Source organism: Mytilus californianus, unplaced genomic scaffold (assembly GCF_021869535.1).
Source record: "Mytilus californianus isolate M0D057914Y unplaced genomic scaffold, xbMytCali1.0.p SCAF_7, whole genome shotgun sequence".
In the NCBI taxonomy this organism is placed as follows: domain Eukaryota; kingdom Metazoa; phylum Mollusca; class Bivalvia; order Mytilida; family Mytilidae; genus Mytilus; species Mytilus californianus.
The window spans coordinates 11329716-11350949 of NW_026262723.1; the positions used below are offsets into that span (position 1 = coordinate 11329716).

The following is a 21234-nucleotide window of genomic DNA, read 5'->3' on the forward strand; positions in this document are numbered from 1 at the left end:
AAAGAACAGTCAATAAAAGCAAATTATTGGCGACCAGTTTATATTTAGCATTCTTATTGCTAATATATATATATTATATATATATATATATATATGTAGAAAGTAAAATAACAAAAATACCGAACTCCAAGAAAAATTCTAAACGGAAAGTCCCTTATTAAATGGCAAAATTAAAAGCTCAAACACATCAAACGTATGGAAAATAACTGTCATATTCCTGACTTGGTACAGGCATTTCCTTATGTAGAAAATGGTGGATTAAACCTGGTTCTATAGCTAGCTAAATCTCTCACTTGCATGACAGTCGCATGAAATTCCGAGTAGTCGTAACAAAACGTATCGACAAAGGCTTCTTTCGACTCCTATTGCATCGTCACTTTCGGACTGAGAATTTGTTATTGCTTTTTATCAGGCAGGGAATGCAGATTCTTTCTGCTTCGTATGTGGTACCCGTTGTGTTGCTCATCCCTAACACAAAAATTCTTAAACGATACATAAAATCGTGATGCATGTACAATTGATAATGAGAGCCATTAACTTACATTTAGAGAACATTGTAAACTGCTACCTTTTATCAAACAATTGATGGTAAGAAAAGACACCATATAATACGGTCTTAAAATGGGTATGTGTACTCAAAATGCAGGTGCATCTAAAATATTGCTTCACATAAATCAAATTTTCTCAAATGGGAAATTAAAATGATATACATATTGCGGAAAATCAATTTATAATCCGTTCCTTATGAACTTCGAGATGTAAATCAAGATATAAAACATGCTGTGTTTGTTGTTTCCTTTTTTTGGAGTTGCGATAGAAGCGATCAGAATAATAACCATACAAACATACTTTATGAGACTGTCATACAAGTGAGAGGTTTAGCCCTATAAAACCAGGTTCAATCCACCATTTTCTACATTTGAAAATGCCTGTACCAAATCAGGAATATAACATTTGTTATCCATTCGTTTGATGTGTTTTATCATTTGATTTTGCAAACTTATTAGGGACTTACCGTTTTGAATTTTCAGTTCAGTATTTTTGTGATTTTACTTTTTTCTTACTTTTTATTGAGGTATTATGCTGCACAGGTTTAGTTAAAAAAACAGACTATAAAACTGTGTAACACACTTTACATAGAAAAGGTTGAAAGTAAGATATTTATCTTATGCTTATAATGCAATAAATAATCCAATTAGATAGCAAGAAATACAATTAATAAAGTAGGAATTTAGTTTAAAGTTAACATTTCCACATGTTGGCTACCGAAATTAACAAATGTATTACTTTGTAAGTCAATAATAAATAAAAGGTTACATTCCACATCACCATTCTTCTGAATTAAGCATGTTAAATTTCACATTTGTCGCACGATCAAACAATCACAAAATGTCAGTTATTTTGAAGAGAATAACGTATTTGATTTTAGAATATTTTTCATAACTAAAAAAATATATCAATAAATGGTTGGTGCCCTATTACTTCATTACGCGTAAACCATGATTATGCTATCACTGTCGAAGGTTAGTTTTAAACAAAAGGTTAATTCACACTTTACATTATGTAGCGAATCTCGATATAAAAGATATAAAACTTTAAAAGGAAAAGCTGTATTGATGTTAAAATTGAGTTAGATATAGTTTGTATTTAAGTAATATAAGTAATACATGATCTGAAAATCAATCATGTCATAAAACTCAAATTAAGACATGTTAAATAAATAAGGACGTAAATAAAAAAAATATTCTAATTAAGAAATCTATCAACGAAAGTTATGATCATGATGATAGAAATATTATATGGAAATTGATTTTAAAGGTCGGGAATTTTAAAGGTCAGAAATTTTAAAGGTCAGAAATGAAATAAAACAAACACTTATCATTTTAAATATTATAAAAAAAAAAAAACAAACACAACATAAAAAACGAAAAAGGAGACGGAAATATATACAAAAAAGAAAGTTTAATGAGATGAGAAGAAAAAAATGTATTGAATAATGTAATTCAATCTTTTAAAAGAATGTGTTGAGACAAAATAAAAAAAAAGAAGATACGAGCAGCTGTACATCAAGGTTAATCGGAAGGAATTGGCAAGTATAACCGTGTTTAAATCACACAATTTACTCTGAGTTCAGGCAAATATGTTTACTTAAAAAAGTATGGAGGCATGGCAGAATCTAGATTCATAAAAGTTATATATGTGTGTTTTTGAAAAGTAAACACTTTTTTGGCGGTTTTGAGATTCCTAAATTCTATTTCACACAGTTTATAGTACCTTTCTCTTTGTATTTCAACCAAAGATGATGAAGAACTTGATCTTCCTTCACTCTCGTGGGTACAAAAATGCACAATTATCCTTACAAACAACGTTATAATGCTAAGTCTTGTCACTTGATCTACGAAACCTCTTTACCAAATATTGACATCCATTCAGCAAATAAAGCCAGGTTTTAAAGTCACATTACAATTGAGTATTCTGGAAGCCATGTAAATCAGATGTAGATACTAAAAACGGTTTTTAGAGTACATACAACATGTACAACCTTCATCTCTTTCCTCTTGCAAAATTATCACCCCATTTGACACCTCTGTCATTTACACTATAGAATTCCAAATTTTGAACTGAAAGACTGAAAGAGAGAACAATATCCGACGAAGATACAAATATCTTGTTTTGGGTGGAATAAATCATACTTTGTAAAATAAAACACTCTCATTCAAACAAAAAATTCATTGAAACTGACATTACAAAGATGCTTTATTTCTTTTTATTGGCACCATGTTTGTTAGATAACGTGCTTTTCAACAAACTATCAGTATTTCTATGATAACAAAATGTGATCCTCTTCTTGCCGACTTATTCCTTTATTCTTATGGGACAAATTTCATAACGTAGCTTCAGAGGAAGAAAGATATGTAGCTAGCTTTATCCTTTGCTTTACCATGTTTACGTATAGATGAGGTGTTCTCACTTCATTATTCAAAGTTTGACGACTATGTTGAATGCATCTAATCCAGCAAACTTGGAATAAAGGATTCCATAGATACAGTTAAGGATGCCTAATTTCTTGAAAAAACTTTACGATAAAATGGAGGATTTAAGCTTCCAACTCTTGAACGTAACATCTCCGGAGATAAAACAACATTCCCACATATTGTGTATTGACCTCCCAGTTGAAATGATATTTCAGAGCTTGGGTTTCCTATCATGATGTTCTTGATAGAGGATTGCTGCTTAAACAGAATCTACTGACCCAGTGGTTCCAAATGGTAAATTTGTCCCTACGAACGGCTAACAGACGCGATCACGAGTTGGCTGATCGTTTTGCAATATATTTGTCACTGATGATCATATGATCGTATCTACAATCGTTTCATATTTTCCTTGCTTATGACATCACCGAACGAGACTCGTACCGAGATGGACCCATCCTGGAATTGTTGTTTACAATGACTGGAAAAACTAGTGAGGAAGTATCTGCTTACCCTTCCTAACCCAAGTTTTTGGTTTCGTTCGTATTGCTTTGTCTTTATCTTTTACCAGTAGTATTTTATGGACTTTTCTCCATTTCTGTCGTCTTTCGTTTTTTTTTCCATGGATTTTCGTTGTTTTTCCATGGAGTTGTAAGTTTCTCTTCGACTAATGAGTTTTAAATATCCCCTTAGAATTATGGGTTTTTTATATGATAGACCCCGAAAGTAAGATAATTTGGATTTATATAACAATAAACAATTATAATTTACCAGTTAAGGCAATACAGTTTATTTTTTTATGTGGCCTTAAATATTGTATCAAAAGTATAATCTATAAATCAGATTCAGGTATTAATTCAATCAAATGTAAAGGTGAACAACCATAAAACAAGATGTTGCAATGCAAATGCATTTCCGCATTTTCTCTTGATATGTAGGTGTACTTTTTATATTTTGTATTTGGTCAGCAGATGTATATGACAGTTGTTTTTCATTCGTTTGGTGTGTTTGAGCTTTTGATTTTGCAAATTTAAAAAGGACTTTCCGTTTTGAATTTCCCTTGGAGTTCGGTATTTTTGTTATTTTACTTTTTTCATCAAAATATTAAAAGTCATATTTGAAAAATGATGTTGCTGTAAAGATTTAAAAAGATGCAAGTGGTCACATTTGCTTTATTTCTCTACACTATTTCGGGGTTGGGATGACATTCATGTTATATGGCTATGTGAGTCAAGACGAAATATAATTGTGTAAAGTTATATAACTGAAGGAAAAAATTCAAACAGAAAATTATACAGATTTCTCAGATAATCTGTAATGGTACCTTAATTTTTTTTCAGTGAGTGACTAAAGTAGAATTTCCATTGCCTTTTGTTTTTTAAAAGAAGTAGCATATCCTATACAAAAGTGAAGATACCAATTCGATATTTGCATTCAAAGCCTTCCCAGAATTCTAAGGGGACATTTAACTCATTAGTCAAATTATTGTTTATATTTCCAGTAGACTTCCCAATGAAAACATGTAAAAAGCACGACCTTGCATGGACAAAACAATTTTTCATTTCTATAAATTTAAAAAATTGATAACAAACTAACAATTCCATGACAAAAAAAACCCCGATAAACAACGAAAAAACAAACAACAGTATACAAAACACAACATAGAAAAATGGGACTGAGATACACGAACCCCACAAAAAACCAGGGGTGTGAACTCTTGTTTTTCAGAATGGTACGCCGATCCTGTTTCACATGTAGTGCCCCTAATGTTGCTCATGTATGTACAAATCCGTCTATAAGTCCAATTAGGTAAGTCACATAATTGAGAAGTGTATGAATGCTATATGAAAAATAGTCATTAGATGCATAAAACTAATCACGTGCTGTTTTCATTTACGGGGAAGGCTTTAAATGCAAATATCGAAATGATACGCTACATCTTTAAGAATACAAAGTCATATGAAATACTTCTTTAGTCACTCACTGACAAAAAAAAATTAAAGTACCATCACAGTGTATTATTGATTTTTCTTATTTGTCATTACAATTTTTAAGTCGGTTTCAATCTTAGAATTTTATCTAAATCCCACAATCATTATCTAATCACATCAGGGAAAAATTTTGAAAAATATGCTAATAGAAGTCCATAGTTTTTATTGTAGGCTATTGTATCTACTAAGCATCTGTTGAAACTAAGCTTAAGGGATCAGCTGTTAATTTCTGGTCATTAAATTAAATACTGTTGTCCTATCTAATTGTGTTGCTACCAGTAGTAAGTTATATAACGATGGAGGTAAATAAACTCATCATAGATAACAGGCCTACAATTTTGTACGATAGACGCTCGTTAAGTTTACAGAAGACTAATCAGTGACGCTCGAATAAAAACAAATTGAAAAGGCCGAATACAGTACTAAATTGAAGAGCATTGATGACCTGAAATTCCCTAAAGAAATATAAGAGAATATTATTAAGCTTCCATGCCATAGTTTATGACACAATATATTTCTTCTTAAATATTCACAAAGCGCTTCGAAGTTAGGATGATTCTAAATATGGATTACATGCAGCTAAATGTTCCTGTTACAGTCATATCTTAGATTATCTTGACAGAGGATGATGTTTGAATAGAAAAATATCAAACTATTATGCTACCTGATTGATAATAATACGTTGCCAATAAAAGGAGGAAAGGACATATTTTGGTAAACGTGATTTCGAATAAAACAAATTATGGTATGACCCAATTAAAATTGAACACTGTGCTTCTTTTAATATCATAACTATAAACCAGTAAGTGTGAGTTATAAAAAAAGTATACAAACGCAGAATCGCGATAAATTATTATACTGAGGAAATATAATACTTTTATACACGAGCATGGTCAACATTACCAATCGTATTTTGAAAGTTGAAATCATAAGATTAATGTACTGAACAACCTTCTTATTTCTACTAAAAGCGGTATTGTTGGACGTTTATTTTTACATTATGCTTTATTTGGTATTATATCATACATACAAATAGGCAACCGGTGCAATAAGTTCTATGTAAGGATTTATCAACTTTCGTAAAATTCATAATAATTAAATCAACATGCCATGGCATATTTCAAAATCTGCTTGATACGTCCCCTTTTTCCTGCATAGTCGATTTGTATATTGTTAAATAATTATATATAAGTACTTTGTGCATAGTTTTCTGCTTTAATATATTTAATCTCCGTGTAATTTTACAAGTATTTTTTACATTTGATCAAATACAGATATTATTTAACAAATATTATTATGCATCGAATGGTACAATTAAATATGAAACTGTTGAACAAAATGCGATCGAAATATACAATTTTATAACGTCAGTAGAACGTCGGTTAACTCTTAAATAAGGACTTTTACACCATTAGAAAAAAACAACGGACTGTTGTCGAACCAAACAAAACCATGTTGCCATCTTTAATATTGTTGATTTGTTTGTTAACTGGAACACAGGTTAGTAAAAACATTTCTTTTCAAAATACAAAAGCTACAACATGAGTATATGTTTGGAACTGGTAATGACTATGTTTGTTTTATTTGTTAGTTTATATTGGGAACTACAGGATGTTATTATTCAGGGCCGAGAATTTCTACATGTATACGCAATTGGCAAAACCTAGGAAACAACGCTTTTATTTCTTCCATCTCAAAGTCAAAACTAGGTTTTCAAAAACAAAAAAAGAAATAAAGCTCACGATCCACAGTTTGATTTTGTTTGTGTTTATGTGTTCCTTTTTTCTATAAATTTAGGTTGGAAGGGGTGCATTATAAGAAAAACGATTTTGGACGAACATCTCAAATGTTTAATTTATAGATAGTAGAACACATCATTAAAAACGATACGTGAATCATCGGGATGAATTCCGCAATTTATCGCACGTGTTGGAAATAAATTGTGAACATAGTGTAGTATTTTGTAAAACCCGTTTATTTATATAGGTATTTGTTTATTAGGGATGACAAAGAGTATACCTAACTATTACTAGTATGTTACCGACTACTTAGATATAATGTGTATGTTTCATAGACATTTTATTTATTTGACATTTACAAATAAAATAAAAACTGACTAATTCGATCTTTAAAAAAAAATTTTGTTATTCTGTTAAGACCACTTTGGCTTTATGGCCTCTCACGTATACACGCACTAATATATCATTGGCTTTCATGTGTATCGATTTGCCGTCCGTTGCTGATTAAAATTAATTAAAGAAAGCACTTCGAACGAACGGATTTCTAAAGTGCTGTTTTCATCCTCTACCACAAGCATGACTGCACCATCCAGCTGGTTTGATAAGATGATGTCATTAGTATTTGTATTCAGTTTCAACAGTTTGGTGATTTTTCCACTGACTGATGTTAAAACATCAATAAAACAGACTAGGAAAACATATGTGCAATGAAAATACATAACGTACATGTAGAAATCGTAGCAGCAAAGGTCATACAATATGACACAACACAGCACATTCTTTAAATGTCCCCAATGATCAAAATCTTCAATTCAATCAAGTACAACAAAAACTACATTTTCGGACAATTTGACAGTTAATTACCCCTCATTTGTATTCTCAAATGAACTTATGTAGAGTCCTCGATATGTAGAAATGATCGAGGAAGCAAATGAAACCTTCTGAATCCGATGATACTCGCCGTTTTGAACTAGTGGAGGTGAGATGATTTGCTCCGTTAATTATTACTCACTGTAACTTTGAGATGAAAAGCAATTATTATTATCATTTTTATTATTATTACAGCAAAGCCATGTAGATTTGATTTGTCCAGCAGCTCCTGCTCCGTTTGACCCAGTTATGTGTTCAAAAATAACCATAGTTTCAAATTGCCTGACAGACGCTGATTGTACTGGTGGTAAGATATAACGCAAAGTAGTATGAAAGCTCTGTTAGATATAACATACGTGTTTTAAGCTCACCTGGCCCGAAAGGCCAAGTGAGCTTTTCTCATCACTTGGCGTCCGTCGACCATCGTCCGTCGTCGTCGTTGTCGTCGTTAACTTTTATATTTTGAACTTCAGCTAGAGAACCACTGAATGGAATGAAACTAAACATGTCATGAATGTTCCTGATGAGCAGCTGACCAAGTGTTGTTACTTTGTAGCCAATCAATCATCTAAGATGGCTGCCAGCGGGTAACTTAGTTTTACATAGGACCCTATGGCCAATACATACAAATGTCTTCTTTTAGAGAGCATATAAATGGAATGAAACTAAACATGGCATGAATGCTCCTTATGAGGTGCTGATCAAGTGTTGTTTCTTTGTAGCCAATCAATCATCCAAGATGGCTGCCAGCGGGGAACTTAGTATAACAAAGGACCCTTTGTGAAATACACAAAAAGTCTTCTTTAGAAGAACCACAGAATGGAATGAAACCAAACATGGCGTGAATGTTTCTTTTGAGGTGCTTACCAATAGGTGTTACTTTGTAGCAAATCCATCAAGCAAGATGGCTGCCAACAGGGTACTTAGTTTTACAAACCCTATGGGAAATATACACAAATGTTTTCTTCTAGAAAACCGCTTAATAGATTGAAACCAAACATGGTATGAATGTTTCTTTTGAGGTGCTGACCAAGTGTTGTTTCTTTGTAGCCGAACCATCATCCAAGATGGCCGCCAGCAGGGGACTTAGTTTAACATGAGATTCTATGGGACATACATACAAATGCTTCTTCTAGAGGAGCACTGAATGGAAAGAAACCAAACATGGCATAAATGCTCCTAATGAGGTGCTGATGAAGACCTTAATAAACGTATCTTAATAGATTTAGATATACTGTCAACTGTAAAAATATCAAGAAAAGAAGAACTACACATAAGTCAACATGAGCAAAGGTGTGAATTGACATCTTGTTGGAGTAATTGTCCTTATAAAGTCGTTTTCTACAATGTCAATGAATTTATTGATATTTTCTGTAAACTTTACAAAAGTCTTCTGTTTTTGATTAAATTACGGGGCCAATAATATTAAACCAAATTTGGCCTCAATCATTATAAGGATATCTGTTGTGAATTTAATCTATTTTTACATGATTTCCAAAACCAAAGTAGAATCAGGCGAGCGACACAGGCTCTTGAGAGCAATTAGTTATGATGCCATTCATATTTAATAACTCTAATGCTAGGTGATTTAAATGCAATGTCATTTTAAGACGTTTCATCTATCAACTATTGTTTGAACAGCTGTATATTTTATCAACATTATGCAAAAGAAAAAAACTCACAATCGAGAGTGTCGCTTTAGATGGATTTGGCTATTTGTTAGATCTTTTTGGTTTATGCTCTGCAACGTTTTCGGTCCTTATACATTCTTTACTTTCAAATATTCGGCTTTGGGCGTTCCTGATTAAGGCATATCCAGAAAAGCGTTTCGGACGAATCAAATTTATAACGTGCTGTTTTCATCTGATACGATCGCGAAAATCATACAACTTATATTTCATTCTTATGTCGGACCCGATAGTCAATACATGAGGATATGTGGAAGTATTGTCATTGACTATTGGAGATCATACTGCCGTCAACGATGTTATCAGTAAGTACATTTTAGTCTTTTTTTGAATGTACAAACAGTGAGAAAATCCTGTGACAATCGGATACGAGTATTCTAAAATATTGCTCCTAATTTGCAAATGTGTATGTAGAACCGCTCTTGTATAAGAAACAACAAAGATATAAGATATATATATATAGAGAAACAAAATGTTAGTTTACCAGCGAAAGTTTATATATATACTTGAAATTGATTATGTAGATGTGTATTTAGATTTCATATATTGAAAACTGCACTTATACTAGTAATCAAGATGTTCAAAACCATTTGAAGAATACCGGAAGGTAGAAAAGAAATTAAAGAGTAAAAGACAACAACACCATCAAAACTACAATAATATTTAAAAATAGAATTGTTGTAATAAAGTAGTTATGTGGTTTTACTTTCTGTGTTATTGCCTTTATTGTATCTTTAATCTTTGTTTAAAAACCTTCGTGAAAACGAAATTCCTGATTGTACAAAATTACATTTGTTCCCGATTATATCCAATTGCATTTGTCAGAACTTGCTATAGCTTTTAATGTTTCTTTTGGAATAATTCACAGAACACCAGAAATGCTGCCTTAGAGAGTGCAATGTCCTCCAATGTATAACCTTTTCATTTGTAAGTATATCTTCATGTTACACAATTTGATATTTACATATACGTCTTTACATGAATTAATCACAATGCTTTAAATTAAGTTCATTTTTAAATTATCAATCGTTAATGAACGTTTGGCTTTCAATGTCTATAGTGTTTAGAAAACAATTTGAAGGGTAATTTAAACTCACGTACCATTCTCAATAAGAGAGGTATCGTAGGTACATACATTATTACTTTGAATTGCTTTTGGGTGGTCAAATTAAAAAATATGTCACGAAAACGACAGTGGCAGACCTAACAAATACCATAAATTATCTGGAAAGAAAACTATATAGTTCTCTTAATGACAAAATAAAACACTTCATACACATGATGCACTTGTTGCGACAGTAGCGCACAATTCTAATAATTTGAAAGACAAAATATGTAAACGTGCATGTACCTGAACACGTGAAGAGCTAAAGATGACCGTTAGGGAATAACAAGAATGTAACAATCCATATTAGGTCCCCTTTGCCTGATGGTGTTGGTTTTTCGATGATTGATGTCATTGTCAAGTATTTGTTTCGCCATTTCTTTCGCCTAAACCATTTTTATTTGGCCACTCTCAATTTGTTTTTTCGACAACTAACATAAATATTTTTTTGTTAAGAACTTATTTTGCCTTCTTGCATACAAGAAGATTCAGATTACATCATTGTTGTCTCATTTATTTTGATTTTACGTCTTCATCTTCAATCAGTTTATTGGATACTTCATTTCTTGAACAAATAATAAAGCAAAAGATTTTTCTCACGTATGAACCCTGTCTTCAAAACAACAGTTTTCTTTTTCGTACCATCATTGAAAGTAAAAGTTTATCGTTTGAATATGATTAAAACAGGTACGCCACTAATACGATTGTGAATTACAAACTTCAAAACAATTATGTTTATCAAAATTGTAAACCAATCCTTTAGTTGACACGTGACGCTATTTAACAATACATCTTAATTCAACAAAACAATTAAAACCTTTATCAGTTAGTTCATTGTTGCCTATTGCTATCACATGCACTCAGCTGATTATTGATTTTTCTGTCAAAATCGATACGCATGACGAATTCAAGTTGACATCAGAGTATTGTCATATCAGGGAAAAAGTCCGCGAAACTTGAATAAGAATTAACAAGATGGGAGAAGTCGAACTGTTATATTTCTTTCGCCAATCATGATTTTTAATCCCCACATTTTTTCTTTTTTTTGCAAAATGCGAATTGGCGACCGTCAACGGAAACCCGGATTGATGTTATCATTCACGTTACTAATTTTTCTGCACAGATTTACATTTCGACTTTTTATTTCTCTTCCGATACTCGATGCCAAAATCTGTGAGATTAAAAATCTAATACAAACGTTGAAGAACTGCCATACCTTACATCACACTAAAGCTCTATAATGCACACAACAAATCATTAAAAAATTAGAAAATCAAACATTATCAGTTAGCGGAACGAATGAAAACAACTGCATATTCCTGACTTGGAACAGGCATTTTCTAGGGGTTATAGCTTTCTTTAAAGAAAAGATGTAAATGGGAGGGCAAATGACATTGCTAATAATATGCATTTCCTGTACTATTTTAGGAACCGGGAGTTGGAGAACCAGGTCCAGGGGTATGTAAACATATTCTTATGAAGACTTTTCTTCAATTAAATGTTATTTCATGTCTGTTCATATCGCGTATATGTTATTTTAGTTTGGTAACTTCATATAGAATTAATTGATTCTGAAACCTTGATACTACTATCAAACTGCAGATTGTCTGTTTTATTTCATAATTATACTGAACATGTGAACTAGCTATACAACTATTATTGTACGTCACCATACATTGTATTGTTTCTTATTTCTGCTTAAATTACATTTTTTATTTTATTTTTCAAAAGCGCATTTTTACACATAGAAGTACAAGATTTTTACAGCGCTCTTGTTTTTTTGCAATAATCCCACACCATGCTTTTTTCAATTTTATTATAGTAACACACATAATGTGTATCAAATGTATTCTTTCAGGATCCAGCCCCAGCTCCAGTACCACCACCACCACGGGTATATCATTAAATTCTTAATTTAGGATGAGATATATCGGTATCGTAAACGGTACTCATTTGTACTTTTTATCAATAGAATACTGTTCTTACTTGGTCAGCTCATTTTGATTAGATAGTTTCAATGTCTCGTATACGTTTTAAATTCATAAAATGGACATTTACAGAGTGATTGTTTTAGCTTGTATTAATAGGAAAGTGTAGCATCAATGTTACGTATTTTCTTGTAAACAACGGTAAATTGGTATTGAATAATAATATAAAAAAATTGTACTTGATTCAGTTCCGAATTATCTATGCTTGAGAAAGAGTTTCATTTATAAAACAAATCAATCACAATGGGCGATAACTATTTATAAAATATAACAAAGCAAATATAAAAAGTAAAATAACAAAAATACCGGACTCCAAGGAAAATTCAAAACGGAAAGTCCCTTATCAAATGGCAAAATCAAAAGATCAAACACATTAAACGAATGGAAAACAACTGTCATATTCCTGACTTGGTACGGACATTTCCTTAATGTGTAGAAAATGATGGATTAAACCTGGTTTATAGCTAGCTAAACATGCTAAACATCTCACTTGTATGATAGTCGTATATAATTCCCTTATATTGCCAAATTTTTTGAACAAAATCAACAGACATACTAGTATAAGGTAAATATGTCAATAATATCGAAAAACGTAAACGTATTTACTCTATTAATGACCGACAGATCTACACCATTCGTACATGTACACCATGTACGCTTTCCATGATTAATATACAAATTAAATACAAAATCAAGTGTGCCGACTAGCCCGTCAAGTACGCTAGAAAACTTACAAATATAGGGGAACCGGAACGAAAAGCAAAAATATATTTACAACCCTAAATGCTTGGTCACCTGCAGCCTTTTTTCGACTGAATCCACAACGTAACCATCCTTGCTACTGTCACTTTTCCAACGACCGTGCCGTTTCCATACCCTATCATTGACATCTGAATTTGCTACAGCAGTAGCCCTACCTGACCGCATTGAATGCAATCCAAGCTTCAGGTCTTTTGAAACTAGTTTCAGTCTAGCAATAATGCTTTCTCTGGCTGTAGTATAACTAAGTTTTTGGTTTTCATATATAAGTTTACAAATACTTTTAGAACGGAAAATCTGTCTAAAAAGGAAAAAAAAAATGATTCCAAATTGACACCTGAAAGATTCATATATCTCAGAAACATCTCATATGGACAAAAAACGGTATCCCCTTTGGAAATTAAAACCTCATTACCATTACGATACTGGTCGGTCTTACTCTTCTCTATATACAAAATTAAATAATTTGATTTAACTTTAACATTTTAACACAAAAGAGAGCTAATCTCATCGTAACGCAAAAACCCAGCAAAACATAATAAAATCATCGCTAAATCACGAACAACAAGTAAATCTTGGCTATATGAAAACACGCTGCACAATTGCAATAACATATCTATTGAAACAGGGTCATTCTTATGCTTCTTAACCATGTTAACAGTAGCCACCCTCTTAGCAGATCCTTGTAAAGAATGTAAATATGAATTTTTTGTTGGATCTGCAAAATTACTCATTTCATGCGCCCATTTTATACTATAACAGCAGAATTAATTGTACTACATGTAGCACCTGAGTCAAGCAAATAAGTTATATATAAAGCAAAATGAACTGGCTATGCTGGTATACCTTGAAAACTATCTATTTAAATGAATGTTTCCCAACGTTTAAATGCATAAAAGTACGATTTTGCTGTGTTATCGCTTCTACTGTTCACAATGTAACTGGACATATGTTCTGCATAGATAAAAAGTTCAGATTCCTCGTCTACTCCGGCTTCCTTCAAATCTTCCTTTATTTTGTCTCTCAAACATATTCCTGGAAAACAGAAATGAAATCAATAAATCTTACAAGCTAAACTTTAACACGCATAGCAACAAAATTTAAATTTTGTTTAAACATACCGAAAATCCCGTTTCGCCCTCTTCCTCTATGAGTTATCATTGAACCCGGAAAAATCTTATGTTTTGTAACAAAATATTTAAATCCGTTACCCTCTGAAAATACCGGCCAATAAACAGCCGACTTCTATTCGGGTATAACTATCGTACCAACTGCACTATCTTTCAACATCTTAAACTAACTGTAACTAACGAAGGTGGTGGGACTAACCAGTTGTTTTCTTTATCCCAATGCTGTTTGAAAGCATCAACGCCGCTTATTCCCTGACACCAAAACTTGGAATTGAACTTATCACATTTTTTGTTAAATGAAGACACAAAGCGATCCACTGAATGACGACCCCACTCTCTATATACGAAACAGCCATGTTTGTACACCCCAGTCATCGCAATAGTTTAACCTACTAAATGTGTCTGCTGCATATGTGTTATTTTCTATCGGTATCCATTTCGCAAAAAACGAAACATTGTTTTGTTCACATGAATTTTGAATTTCCATGTGTACATCTTGCAAGTGAGTCTTTTTAGTACCTTCAAAATAGTTTCAACATTTTTATTATCACTATGTATTTTTACACTTTGCCCATTCAATGTAGGCAAATTAGTTTTCAAAACCATATGAACAGCCTCAAGTTCTCTCCAAGTAGAACTCTTACTTGTTTCATGTGCATCCCGAGCACCAAACATTTCTACCGTTTTGCTGTTCTTTGCCTAAATAGCTATATATACTCCATAGCCTTCATCTGAGGAATCCCAAACATTTAACACCTTTCCTCGTTTGTCAACTGACTAAATAATGCACCATCTGCATTTCACCTTTCTATATTTGATAACCAAAACTTTAGTTCTACCCCCGCTTCTGGAGTAACCTAGACCGATGCTTCCCATGATGTTCTATCCTGAACAAAGTCATAGGCATACCGAGCCCTTAACCTTACAGTTGTACCCAACACACCCTGTGTAAATATTAACTGACCAATAACTAAAGCTAATAATGTTACTGATATCACCCGTTTGTCTTGTAACCTGTTACACATACAGGATATGCATTTCATTATCCTGTCAATTATCTCTTTTGTTATTCTAATTATACCTTCAGAGGTATCCCATACCATTCCCAAAAAAATTATCACTTAAACGGGGTTCCAGTCACACTTTTCCTCAGCAATAGTAAAACCAAGATCGATTAAATATGTCCTTATTTATGTTATTCTTTGACTAACCGTAGTGCATTCATCATAATTGTTAGCACCACCCAAACCATCGTCAAGATACATAAGGATCCTAATATTGTTAGATCTGCAATACTTCATATTCTCTCTTAAGACTTTTGAAAATATAAAACCTGCTGTAGCCAAACCGAAACACAAAACATTAAGTAATATGTAAAATTTAGATTTTCACTCAAATCCCAAATATGTTCCATTTTCCTGCTGTACCATTATATGACGATAAGCTGACTTCAGATCAAAGGAAAACAGATAATCACCTTTAGAAAACAATCTTCTTTCCACAGTTGCATCCTGATATTAATATCGTAACTGATATAAATGTGGGTTGATGTGACGACAGTGAAGCACTAATCTAAGTTGTGACTTGTAACCGTTAATGGATTAACGACCTTAGGCTTTTTAAATACTTCTGATATACACCCTTTAGATTAATTTCTCGATTTCATCTTTTACAAATGTTTTGTTGTATTTGGCTGATCTGTTATTATCTAATTAAACGTTCTCAGGTAAAGTCTTTAACGGTAACATATAACCTTTGTCAATAACATTTAAAATGATGGTGATTAAATTGTATCAACATTTATACATAAATTATCTGCGTGTGCTTTTAAATAACACCTACTTAGAGTATTAAGATTACTTCTCTTATAACTTTTTCTTTGCCGTTGAATCTCAGGACATTCTTGTTTCCAGTGCCCTTTCACACCACAATTGAAACATCTGTCTGGTTTTCTTGCCATAGCTGCTTTTTCTGATGGTTGGACGTAGGGATGGATTCGTCTAGCTTTCTTGGTCTTTTCAGCCTTCGCCTTTCCTTCTGCTCTGTTTGCAGCCTTATACAATTTCCTTTCATCCTCCGAATCCTCTGCAAGTGGGTTGGTTTCATATTTGTGCAAGACTCACCAGCCGAGCTCGGATGATTCAGCAATACGTATCAACTTTTTCCTATAGTTCATTAAAGCCATACCTTCCGACAACTTTTCCTTGACTTTGCATACGGTGTCCGGTGTTGAATTGTTGCCGTCTTAAAGACTGTGTGCTTCTTTCATTTTGCTCAGCACCTTCATGTTTTGCTTAAACTACTCTTCATTCCCTCGCTTTTTGAATTTGGGCTGTGTTTCTGCAATCTGTTGTTGTTGCACATGCAACTTTCCAATTTCGTTGGAAATAATTGACTTCATTCGGTTCATCATGTCATTTTGATTTACCGTCAAAATATTTGAAACTTTAATTCTGACTTGGTCTTGACGTTGGCTTCCATTTTGATGTGAACTCTTCAAAGGACGGCTAGAAAGTGAGATACCTTTACATGTACACCTTTTACCTGCAATCAATTTTGATTACAAAAAAATCCTGATTGGACGATACCTTTTTTTACAAACCGTTAATACAGACATTTTCCCGCTATGACTAGCCGGAACCCGGAAAAATTCATATTTGTTGTTAAACTATTGTAACATTAGCATCAAACAAAAGATCAAAATGAAAAACAGTTTGCAGTGGAAAGTTCGTGCATAGCTTCTCTTGTAGTATGCTATTGGGGGTTTGCTTTTCTTAAATAATTTAAAATCCTATTTCAAATTACAATAGATTATAATTACAACTTTAAATACATTGTTTACTATTCATGACCTGATGTTTTTATGTATAATGAAGGAATAGATCATAAAGTCCGATTTCACTCAAGAAATTGTGGTAATTAAAATTCTTTGAAAAAAAACCAACGGTTGAATATGACGCTGTTTTGAGATACATTCATTGCATCTAGAGATATTTAAGGAAGTGTGTTTTAAATTATGATATAACAGAACAGAATTCGTCAAAAGTAAAAGACGTACTCTGACTAATATCTAGAAGTGGAATCGTTCTATAATTTATGAATACAATATATTTTTCAACATCGCAGGGACATAAGAAACGGTATATATCATTACACGTGAATATGCATTTTCAGTGTTTATTTTAACTTGTTATTATAAAATTTATGTTTAAGTAATCTCAGTTCACACAATGAAATGCTGCACTCGTATTCATCTGATATTACCGGGAATGTGCCGCTTATCTTCAAAATCGAAAGGTTCATAAATGATGAGTTCGAATGTAAATCATTGAGTCTTCTCGGTCGTCAATATGAATTTTCAAATTTTAGTATTTTTCATGTACTGATTATTTTTCTGAATCGCACCAAAATGGGCGGCCAATTGGCCATCCAATGCGAATAAAAATGCACATATTGGGTCAAAAGGTTAAATCTGAGGCAGCTTGTAGAGAGAATGTGTCTTGTAAAATCCCTTTGTGGGTACGTAAGTGGCCGAAAGAAAAGCTAGATTTCTGCCCTCATCAAATATATTTGACATATCCTGCAGAACGTATCTTTTGTATCAATAGTTAATGGTTCTTCAGCCATTGGATGTTAAGCCAGCAACGATTAACGATACCAATTTTTCTGCACCAGATGATATTGTATAAGTTACGGGTACTAATATCACCTTATTTCTGAGAGCGAAATTTGATAAACTTAAACTTAAACCATACATTACTTACATACATCTCATTTGAACTTTGGTGGACAGTTCTCGCAATGACATTCGTACCACATCTCCTTATTTTTATATTGACACTTTCATTTTCTAAAAGTTCATTTACACAGTCATGTAGTATATAAGAGTAAAATCTGATATCGAAATGTCAACAGAAGGGGCGTGTCTTCATTAAATTTACCGTTTTCTAAATTTCAAATTTGGAATAGTCAATCATCCGAGTCGTTGGATGCATTTCGCCGTACTCTAGTCAAATATACTTGTGTATCATTTTAACATTCCCATATAATCGGGAGGTTTGGCTAGCCTTTTAAACCAGGTTCAACCCACTATTTTATCTTAGAATATTTTGTACCAGGAATATGGCAGTTGTTATCAAATAGTCCGTTTCTATGTGTGTTGGCGTTGTTTTTGTAGCAGTTCAGTGTTTCTGTTGTTCCGTTTTTTTCCTCTTATAGTTGATGTGTTTCCCTCGGTTTTGGTTTTTGATCCGGATTTGTTTTTGCTTAATCGATTGATGAATACTGAACAGCCGTATACCACTGTTGCCTTAATATAAATATAGACAAGACCAAGGTTTTGGGGATTGGGAAACAAACATTTTAGCCAGAATACTTTGTGTGTGAAAAGGGGATTGAAGTGGGGAAGCAGGCAACCAACGGATCCCTTAAAGAAATGATGTAAGAGTGTTTTAACAAGCAGGAAGTGTGGCACTTTCTTCACACATGGCATCGGATTAAACATTTCCATTCTGACCAGTCTCAGCTGCGTACTTGTACACCACCAAAGGTTAACGGACGCCCCACTATGGCAAGAATGTTATTACTGGTCAGAAAAACACCTTAGTGATCAAATTCTTATTCCCCAGTCAACCTTTTGGTGGATCATAATTAAATTAAAAATTCAAACTATGATCTAAAGATGAAAGAAATCGAACATACTATAACAACTTGGACAAACGAAATAATCTCCCCAACGGAAAAATAACAATAATGAAAACACTAAACAAAAACATCAAAACTAAATTATCTATTCCTATCAATATCGAGTCCAACCAATACTAAGCTTAAAAACGAACAACATATTGTCCTTATCTGTGATAACCAACCAGATAAAGTTAAAAGAGATCCTTCTTGGGAAAAATCATTTGACATGATTAATGCTTGCAATTACCTTCAAAACATACAAGACAAATAAGCACATGCATTTTATGGAAGAATGATGAAATGCAGATTAGTAATCAATCATTTGTATAAAAATATTGAACTAAAAAGGAATTTGGCTGATTAGTGAATTATATGAATGTTGAAAATGCATGCCATTCGATAACTTAACTAGTGAAAAGTCAAATATAAAACAAAATTGTGAAAAAAAATGGTCCTCACTTCTCCATACAAACTATAATTGGAAACATATCCATGTATTGACCTTTTATATTAACAAGAACTCAAAAGTGCAGTGGTTTCAATACAGAATAAAAACATCGAATTTAACATGTTTAATGCATTCATGAATTTCTCATCAAAATAAAAGTGAAAGATTCAAATACAGTTTTGTGTGTGGTTGGTCGTAACGATACATATGTAGAACATATGTCAAAATTGTTTAAAACCTTACCTCCTGAATATTGAAAACAAAATGTAAACAGAACTAACTTGAAGCATATATTTTGTTTTATTTGGTTTTCTAACAAAAGCCGATAAAATTGACAGAAGAAACGTAATAATTCTGTTAATAATCAATATATTTATAGAAGCAAATTATCATTGGAACAAACCAATATGATTGCACTAAACAAATATTTAAAAAAGAAAATGTGTTAATAAAAACGTTTATTTTTATAAGAATAAAAGACACAGTAGGGCGTAGAACTGATGGAACCCATATACACCTTTATTATAACAACAAGTTAACAACAGACACGATATGTTGTATACATTAACAATATACAATTATAGCCTTTGTGTGTGGTCGATACGATGATATGTCGACCTTAGAGAAGCATATTGACTGAGCTCGAAGTCCAAGGTCGATTTAACTTCGAATTCACCTTAACCAAAAAGGCTACAATTGTTTTATTATTCATCAACAAATATTGCATGAAAAATGAAAAATTTAGATTTCTAGAATGTATTTTAGTAATATGTATGTCCTGTGAATATGTTTGACCTACGAAAAGCTTAACACAACAGCATTGTCGTGCAACCTGAGTAATAACAAATGTAAACTAGTTTTAACGAATCATAAATTTCTAAAAATATTCAATTAATAATGTCATGTACCATGTATTCTATAAACGTTTGTCCTTAATCTTATTCTGTTTTCCCACTAATCGAATGTACCATGATAATTTTCGAATACTAATATATGGGGAACTTGTTTTTACTTCAATAACGACAGGGTATTTGTCTATTTATTTCACTTTTTTGTTCTTATTTGGAACTAACTATTTCTTTCCATTTTCCATGAATAAAGTATTGTGTTAGTCCAAATAATTATAACGTCGTCACATCATTTATTCAAAATAGCCTTTCAATACCGTCATAGTCATGATAAATGTTTGGACAAGTATTGTGAAAAGAATTGTATGGATTTCAAGATTATATATTCGTTACAAAAATACGTCACTGTTTAGGATGTCCTGTGCTGTCGTTAATGGAAGATGTTCTTTGCTATTCTGCAGTTTGACTGCCCCTCTGGTATCTTTCGTCCCTCTTTTACATGTTGTAACGACTATTATATTATTTATTTGTGCGTTTCTCTGTGTGGAGTTATCCTGAGTTTGTTTGTGCTGTATTTCTATCACGTAGTGTTGTCATTTAAGCGATATTTTGTAACATTGCCATCTTAGCGGGAGGTTTGGCTAGCCAAAAAACCAGGTTCAACCCACCATTTTTTTCTTAAAATGTCACCAAGTCAGGAATTTCGCAGTTGTTATCAAATAATTTGTTTCTATGTATGTTGGCGTTTGTTTTTGTTGCACCTAAGTGTTTCTGTTGTTCCGTTGTTTTCCTCTTATAGTTTATGTCTATCCATCGGTTTTGTATATAAATAAGAAGATGTGGTATGAGTGCCAATGAGACAACTATCCATCCAAGTCACAATGTGTAAAAAGAAAACAATTATAAGTCATAGTACGGCCTTCAACACGGAGCCTTGGCTCACACCGAACAGCAAGCTATAAAGAGCCGCAAAAAGACTAGTGTAAAACAATTCAAACAGGAAAACCAAC

General features: G+C 32.6%; 1 protein-coding gene across 3 annotated transcripts in view; it reads left to right on the forward strand.

Moving 5' to 3' along the window:
* Positions 1-6334: 6334 nt before the first annotated feature.
* Positions 6335-21234, forward strand: part of LOC127708339 (kielin/chordin-like protein) — a 52404-nt gene continuing 37504 nt past the window's right edge. For all 3 annotated transcript variants that reach the window (XM_052213192.1, XM_052213193.1, XM_052213194.1), the window contains exons 1-5: positions 6335-6463; positions 7768-7879; positions 10129-10187; positions 11794-11823; positions 12224-12259. In XM_052213192.1, the coding sequence (XP_052069152.1) occupies positions 6416-6463; positions 7768-7879; positions 10129-10187; positions 11794-11823; positions 12224-12259 (285 nt within the window). In that variant the 5' untranslated portion in view covers positions 6335-6415. The remainder of the gene's footprint in view (positions 6464-7767; positions 7880-10128; positions 10188-11793; positions 11824-12223; positions 12260-21234) is intronic.